This window comes from Ochotona curzoniae, unplaced genomic scaffold (genome assembly GCF_017591425.1).
Source record: "Ochotona curzoniae isolate NIBS_2020 unplaced genomic scaffold, NIBS_Ocur_1.0 scaffold_3208, whole genome shotgun sequence".
NCBI lineage: Eukaryota > Metazoa > Chordata > Mammalia > Lagomorpha > Ochotonidae > Ochotona > Ochotona curzoniae.
The window spans coordinates 2009880-2017954 of NW_024467106.1; the positions used below are offsets into that span (position 1 = coordinate 2009880).

At 60.2% G+C, this 8075-nt stretch overlaps 1 protein-coding gene across 2 annotated transcripts; it reads left to right on the top strand.

Annotated features, from left to right (window-relative positions):
• Positions 1-2518: 2518 nt before the first annotated feature.
• On the top strand, positions 2519-7613 carry LOC121144827 (histo-blood group ABO system transferase 2-like). Of its 2 annotated transcripts, none has more exons than XM_040963387.1 (4): positions 2519-2664; positions 4766-4801; positions 5251-5385; positions 5944-7613. In XM_040963387.1, exons 2-4 carry the CDS (start codon positions 4767-4769, stop codon positions 6632-6634), a joined length of 861 nt encoding a protein of 286 aa, XP_040819321.1. In that variant the 5' UTR covers positions 2519-2664; position 4766; the 3' UTR covers positions 6635-7613. The 2 variants fall into 2 exon arrangements, with proteins under 2 accessions (XP_040819321.1, XP_040819322.1); XM_040963388.1 differs by lacking the exon at positions 2519-2664 and adding an exon at positions 3670-3680.
• The last annotated feature ends 462 nt before the right edge of the window (positions 7614-8075 follow it).

Consider the following 8075-nt stretch of genomic DNA (forward strand, 5'->3'; position numbering starts at 1 on the left):
ATCCCACAGTGTCCCTGGGCTGGTCACACGCCATGGCTCTCTGGCTGGAAGTTGAATCCCGCAGTGTCCCTGGGCTGGTCACACGCCATGGCTCTCTGGCTGGAATGTTGAATCCTGCACAGTGTCCCTGGGCTGGTCACACGCCATGGCTCTCTGGTCGGAGTGTGGAATCCCGCAGTGTCCCTGGGCTGGTCACACGCCATGGCTCTCTGGTCGGAGTGTGGAATCCCGCAGTGTCCCTGGGCTGGTCACACGCCATGGCTCTCTGGTCGGAGTGTGGAATCCCGCAGTGTCCCTGGGCTGGTCACACGCCATGGCTCTCTGGTCGGAGTGTGGAATCCCGCAGTGTCCCTGGGCTGGTCACACGCCATGGCTCTCTGGTCGGAGTGTGGGATCCTGCGCAGTGTCCCTGGGCTGGTCACACGCCATGGCTCTTTTGACAACATGTCTGTGTTCTGTTTATCCTTGCCTGTCTCCTTTGTATTAACCAGGTGTTTTCTAGTCTGTTAGTCAATTCTTTTTAAATCCAAAGGAATTTATATTTTGTGCATAGATTATGCTGGAATCTGACGATGGTGCCCTTGGTGGTGGGACTGGAGGGAGAATTTTCTTCTTCTTTAAAGATTTATGTATTTTTGGATTCCACATTAAAGCATAGTGGTTCAAGACCTCGTTTTGCACACTCCGGGATCCCATATCGGTGCCAGTTCTAACCCCTGCTTCCCATCTAGCTCCCTGCTTTAGCCTGGGAAAGCAGTCAAGGATGGCCCAAAGCCTTGGGACCCAGCACCCGTGTGGGAGTCCTGGAAGTGGCTCCTGACTTTGGAGTGGCACAGCACCAGCTGTTGCGGTCACTTGGGGAGTGAATCATCAGATGGAAGATCTTCCTCTCTGTATATATGCCTTTCCAATAAAAACAAATTATTTTTGCTTTTAAAAAAATATTTGGCTACAATGGCCACAGCTGGGCTGATCTGAATCCAGGAGCCAGGAGCCTCTTCCAGGTCTCTCAGTGGGGTGCAGGGTCCTGAAGCTCTGGGTCATCGGCAATTGTTTTCGCAGGCCACAAGCAGGGAGCTGGGTGGGAAGCAGGGTTGTCGGGATTAGAACTGGTGCCCATATGGGATTCTGGTATGTGCAAGGGCAAGGCCACTGCGGCAGGTTTAACGTGAGAACTTTATCTGTTCTGCTATCGCGTTGGGCCCACCATTTCTTTTAAATTAGGAAAAATAGAAAAATCTTTATTCAAGTTTTTAATTTTCTATTTTTGGAGATTTATTTACTTGCAAGACAGAGCGAGAGTGAGAGTGAGAGAGAGAGAGAGAGAGAGAGAGAGGGAGATCTTCCATCCTGATTCTCTGATCCCTGCCCCACACAGCCCCAAGGCAGGGCCTGGGCATCCACCAGGTCTCCCTCACGGGCAGAGCGGCATGAGTACTTGGCCATCCCGTCATGCCTTGCTGGACATGTTCACAGGCAGTTGACCGTGAAAATACAAGAAAAGGAACTGCTTCTTCAAAGCTGATTACAACAGGACGGCCCCACATCCGACCACGCAGATGGAGCATGCGTGTGCAGATAGGGCGCGTTCCCCTCCCCTCTCAGGCCCCCGTCATCACAGTTCCGCTCCGTGGACTTAGAGAGGGGAGATGGACAGAGCAGGAGCTGCAGGTGGAAGGAACCGCCCAGTCAGCTGAAAGGGACTGGCGGTCAGGAACAGGGCTGGGACCCGGAGTGGGTGGCTCTTGACCCCATGAGCAGTGACTTCTGAACTCCACAGTCACCTGAGAGGAGGGTGGGACAGGGTGCTCAGGGCAGGGCCCAGGGATGAGCCCCCGACCCAGGGTGCAGCAGTGAACTACGGGGGCAGACGGCTCCTCATTGGCACAGCGTGTTGCGAGGAGAGGAGGGGGCTGGGGTGGAGCTGGGGGAGGGGCCGTGGACAGTGACAGGAAGGTCAGGTGCAGGGGAGCAGGGAGGGGAGGGGGCGTCCCTGGAACTCCCACTGCTCTTTTCCAGGAAGACCAAAGTGTGGCCCACTGCTGCAGCCTGGCATCTTTGTGCTGATTCTGCTCCTGGTCCTGTTTGGGTAAGAAACGTGTGGGCCCCAGCTGGGCGGCCTTAGACACAGTGGCAGGGCACCCCCTGAGCTGCCCCAGCCCCGCAGGCCCGGGACAGCTGTCACCCAAGTCCACCTCGCCCTTCCCTTGCTCCCTGTTTGACCTCCCCTGGGGTACACTCACCCCCTCCCATGCACACAGGGGAATTGGGGTCAGTCTGTGAGCAGCTTCCAGACAGAAGCTTCTAGGACCCCAGAGTGAGGACCCACCTGGGGCTCCTGGGGTGTGTGTGTGCAGACAGGAAGTCACCCCTGGGGTGACTTCTGGCCACCAACCCCTCAGGGGGCCCCCTGGCTGCTGCTGTCCCCAGGTTCCTGCCCCCTGCTCAGCTTCCTGCCTGGGGCCTTGTGGGACCTGAGAGCCCCCCTGAGGGTCTGTGCTCTGTGTAGGGAAGGGTGAGGGGGCTGGGCTCTGTGTAGGGTGAGGGGACAGGGTGAGGGGGCTGGGCTCTGGGTTCTGAACCCCACCTGGTGCCTCCTTTCCACAGCTACGGGTTCCTAAGTTACAGAAGCCAGCTACCAGCGGATGTGGGAGCCGAGCCTTGGTGAGCGTGGCTGCAGGTCAGGGCTGTGTGCCCTGGCCCCTGAGGGCCCACTCTCCTGCCCTCCCTCCCCAGCCCTCCCTCCCCTGACCCTCGTGTTCTGCCCAGAGCAGCCACCCCTCCCTGGTCTGGCCTCAGGCTCCCTGGAGTCCCTGGGGCGGCCTGCTCCGTGTGACCGTCCAGCTGCCCACAGGGGCCTACAGCCGGCCCTGAGCCTTCCTTCAGGCTCACCTTTGCCCACCTGTCCCCGGCCCCTCAGCCATGCCTCATCCTGCCTCTCAGCTGGGTCCCCTCACCTCAGCGCCAGCTGCTCACCCTCCCCAGCCAGGTCCCCTCTGCCTCATGGAAGCCAGTGTGTATGGCACCCTCCCTTGGTGGGGGGACTGGCCTGCTGGGCCTCTTGCCCTGGCCTCTTGTGGCTAGGGTGTCTCTGCAACCCATCTTCTTGGGGTTCCTGAGCTCCCCAAGTGCTCTTAGGGATGGCTGGGACCGTCAAGACGTTGCTGACTCCAACCGGGCCTCCCCATGTGGCCTGGGCCTCCTTTCCTCAGCCTGACTGGGTGGTCCCAGACAGGAGACCCCGAGGGTCAGGTAGAGGCTGTGTCTGTGGAAGCTGTCAGCACTAGACCCCCTAGTGGGAGGGGCAGGTTCTGAACCCCCACCTGTGGAATCATTCTAGAAGCTTCTGCAGGAGCTGGGAAGGAGGAGGGGCGTGGGGTAGAGTCACAGGGCAGCTTAGTACCCAGGAAGACCCTAGACTGGGATGGAACAGGCTCTTCCAGGGCCCAGCAGGCACCAGGCCACCCTCACCATTATACCCACAGGTCTGATGGTCTCAGACCCCTGGCTCCCGCAGCCTCTGCTGACCCCAACACGTGGTCCTGCCTGCTGCTCTTGAAGCCAGCCCTCTCCTCACTTCTCTCTCCCTGCAGCCCTGACAAAGCCCCCTCCTCTGTGCTCTCTCCTTGCAGTGTGGCTCTTGGGCACCCTTGCAGCCAACCCGTGGTGGCCTTGTCCAGGTATGGTGGCCTTTTTCAGTCGCCCTCATGGACCTGCCCTCAGTCCTGGAGTACGTGTGACCCGAGCAGACCCTTCTCCTGCCCCCAAGGGTCCCGGGTTCTGGCTCTGACCTTGGCCTCATCCCACACCTCAGGGAGGCTGAGATGGCAGTGCCAGGCGTGCCCTGTGGCAGGTGGCTCCCGGCTCAGGGTGTGGGGCCTGGCCGGGCCTTTGTCAGGGCTGAGGCTGTGGGCAGTGCTGGCCCCGTGGGACCTGCTGCAGTTTTATCTGTGTGTCCCTGTGGGAAGCAGGTGCAACCTGTCCTTGTCCTGCTGTGCTGAAGCGCTGTCCCTGCCAGCGGTTGACCTGCCCGGCCTCATCTCCCACCTGACCTCTGCCCCACCACCCTGTAGACCCCTTTTCCCTCCTGCCCCCGTGGGTGTGAGAGAACGTACACGTGGCACTCCATCTAGACGTGGCACTCAGCCATACTGGACCTCAGCATGTGGTCATTCCATCCTCGCATGGCACTCAGCCATACTGGACCTCACCAGGTGGTACTCCATGCACACGTGGTACTCCATGCACACGTGACACTCCCTCCCTGCCCTCTGCCACCTGCTGCCCCTGCTGTCTGCAGCTGACCGCCGTCTTCAGACCTTATTTCCAGTACGTGTGATTTGGCTGAGTCCACTCCTGGTCTCGTGTCTGTGCTGTGCTGCTTTCCCACTCCCACACTGAGGAGCCAGGCCACTTCCTGGGGCTGTGGGTGACTCAGCCACCTGCCCTGCCCAACAGCGGGTCCCGTGAGACTGAGCAGGTCCACCTCTGCCAGGGCCAAGTTCCCATCCCCTCCCTGCCTCCTGAGGTCACATGGTCTCTCTCTTGTTGACAAATGCCGAGTCCGGCCATATTAAGGCCATGTGGGCCAGAGCAGCCAGTGTGGGACTGCCGGGAGCCACTGGTGGCCTGCACCCCAAGTCACCCGCCAAACCCCACACACGCATGCGTCCTATATACCTCACGTCAGTCATCCGCGCCCACACACATGCGGCCTACACCCCACGTCACACTTGCTCACACGCGTGTGGTTGGTGTCTTGCAGGATGCTGTACCCACAGCCGAAGGCGCTGACTGCCATGTGAGTACCATGACTGCCCTATGCCCCCCTTCTTTGCAGTGCTGTGACAGGGTGTTTGTCTTGGGGACGGGTCTCCTGTCCACAGGTAGGCGGTGGGACCAAGTGTAGGCCTCAGGCTGACCTCCCATCCCTGGTTGGGCAGCAGGGTCAAGGGGCCAAGCTGGCTGTGAGTCATTGACTGGTGTCCTGCTGGGCCTGCACTGTACTGCCCTCCTGCCCAGTGCCCTGGCAGGGGCAGCCCTGGGGCATGCCAGGCTGGAAGCTGAGGGGCCTGATGGGTGGGCGCTGTCTGTGGGCTCCTCCTGTCTGGCTGCCCTTCTGCCCAGTGCCCTGGCACGGGCAGCCTTGGGGCACTGGGCAGGTCGGGCCGGAGGCTGAGGGGCCTAGGGGTGGGCGCTGTCCGTGGACTCCTGCCGGCTCCCAGGCACCGTGTGGCTGTCCTCCTGCAGGAGGAGTGATGTCCTTGTCCTCACCCCCTGGCTGGCGCCCGTCATCTGGGAAGGGACCTTCAACATCGAGCTCCTCAATGCACAGTTCCAGCAGCAGAACCTGACTGTGGGGCTGACCATGTTTGCCGTCAAGAAGTGAGTTTGTGGGGAAGGGGAGGGGGAGGGGACAGGCAGACACCTGGAGCCCTCCGAGTCTAGGTTGGAATGCAGAGGAGGTGGCCTGGTTGGTTACTCTCCATGGGTGATGGATCGACACCTGCCCGGCTGGCAGAGAGGGTCCAACAGGGGGCTCAGGTGGACCGAGTGTGAGGCCCAGCCCTGCCCTCCCCTGGGCTGCAGGGTATCCACTTACTCTGCCGTCAGCTCAGTGCCCGGCCTGCTCTGGGATATAGGGTTAAGCAGACATAGCCACGGATGCACCCAGAACCCTGCTGATCAGTGTCTGGGTGCCTGCAGCTTGCAAACTCTGGAGTCTTCATGTTGCTACTGGCCCAACTGCCCTGAGCTACTGGGTGGGCGCTAACCAAGGCTGTAGCCCTTGGAGGCCTCATGTCTCTGCAGGACCACCTTCTCTGAAGTGGGCACTGACCAAGGCTGCAACCCTTGGAGGCCCCGTGCCCCTGCAGGACAAGCTGTCCTGGGCTGTGGGCTGCGCGCTGACTGAGGCTACGGTCTTGCCGTCGCCCCTTGCAGATACGTGGTCTTCCTGAAGCTGTTCCTGGAGACGGCAGAGCAGCACTTCATGGCGGGCCACCGTGTCATCTACTACGTCCTCACCGATCGGCCGGCCGACGTGCCTGATGTGCCGCTCGGGGAGGGCCGGCGCCTGGTGGTGCTGGAGGTGCCGAGCCACGCACGCTGGCAGGACGTGTCCATGCACCGCATGGAGGCCATCGCCCGCTTCTCGGAGCAGCGCTTCCGCCACGAGGTGGACTACCTGGTGTGCGTCGACGTGGACATGAAGTTCCGGGACCACGTGGGCGTGGAGATCCTGACCCCACTCTTCGGCACCCTGCACCCCGGCTTCTACAATACAAACCGTGAGGCCTTCAGCTACGAGCGGCGGCCGCAGTCCCAGGCCTACATCCCCCGTGATGAGGGTGACTTTTATTATCTAGGGGGTTTCTTTGGGGGCTCGGTGGCCGAGGTGCAGCAGCTGGCCAGCGCCTGCCACCAGGCCATGCTGCTGGACAAGGCCAACGGCATCGAGGCCGTGTGGCATGACGAGAGCCACCTGAACAAGTACCTGCTCTACCACAAGCCCACCAAGGTGCTGTCGCCCGAGTACCTGTGGGACGAGCGGCTGCTGGGCTGGCCGCCGGTCATGAAGAAGCTGAGGTTTGTGGCTGTGCCCAAGAATCACCAGGCCATCCGGAACCCGTGACACCTGCCCACTGCCCTGGCTGCCCTGTGTGGTTGAGGGTCCCGGGAAGAAGCTGCAGGGAGAGGCTGACACTCAGGTGCCAGCTCCAGCTCAGGCAGGCAGGATCGCTCTCACACGGCCTAGTGCCTGCCATGCCCTTGGCCAGCAGCGGCTTAGGAGCCTTTTCCACTCCTCTGACTCCTGGTGGAAGCGTTTGGGGATGGGGCTGGTGGTGTGGCGGTTCAGAGCGTTCTGGGCTGAAAGTCTTACGGGGTGTGTGCTGTGAGCCTACTGACAGGATGAGGTTTTGCCCACGACTCTTCCCTGCTAACCAGAAAGCAGCTGTAAGAGCCATAGTCTGGGGGAGGGTCCAAGGAGAGCCAGCAGCCCAGACCTCCATAGGCCGACCTGGGGTATCCGTGGTTCTCTGAGCAGCGTCCTCCCTCTAGGCCCTCTGGGCCCTCAGAGAACAGAGCCGAGTCTAGCTCCCTCTGGTACGTATCCCACGGATCCAGTGGATACGGCCCGGATCTCCTCTGCCCCATCCGTGACCCCTTGGGTTATAGACTGAAGCTTGCAATGTCTCGGACCTCAGGAGGAGTTAGGGGAGGCCTCACAACTCATTCTCATGGCAAGTCCTGGCCCCCAGGCCCACCCCAGCCCACGGTCACCCTCAGGGCCCTCCTTGCAGCTGCCCCAGGAGTCAGCTGCGGAGCAGGTGTCTGAGGACTCAGGAGCCGATGGCGGCTGGGTGACATGCCAGACCCGTTTCCCCACTTGGCTCTCTAACAGGTCCTGCTAGCCACAAATAACCAGCACGGGGCAGAGCCCTCATCTCAGCCTCCAGGGTGAATTCTAGAAACTTAATGGATTCCCGTTTAAACCTATGAACGGAAACCGTTGGAATACTGGGCCTCAGCACTGCCTGTGCCTCAGACGCCTCCGTGGCCCCTGCACCCATCCCTCCTTATTCCACGGTTTCAGCTTGAGCAATTTATGAAGGAAAACAAAAAAGATTTTAAAAGATAAAGAAATTTTTTGCTGGCTGGAAAATTGTTAGCCCAAGCCTTGAAAATCAGATCAATGCAACTGTGCCCGCTGGCCGATTCTCAGAGTTGCCGCATCGGCTATGCCCTGCGGGTTCGGCCCAAAGAATTCAAGCTCGGGATTTCCTTGGATGGAGAGTGTCTTGCAGCAATAGGTTGCTAAGTCAGCTGGGTGTGGTTGCCCAGAACAAGTGGGGTGAAGGTGGACTGGAGCAGTGATGCCACACACACCTCAGGGCTCTTGGCACCTGCCGGCCCCCCACGGCTGTGGCAGCAGCTCTGTGTTGGCAAGCTGTTGCAGTAGTCACACTTCAGGGCTGCTTTCCAAGCAAAGGCTCTCCAATTCAAAATGTTGTTTGCCCTGATTTGGAGGTGTCAAAAGGTAAACTGAGACCTTAGTAGGCAAGCAAGAGAAA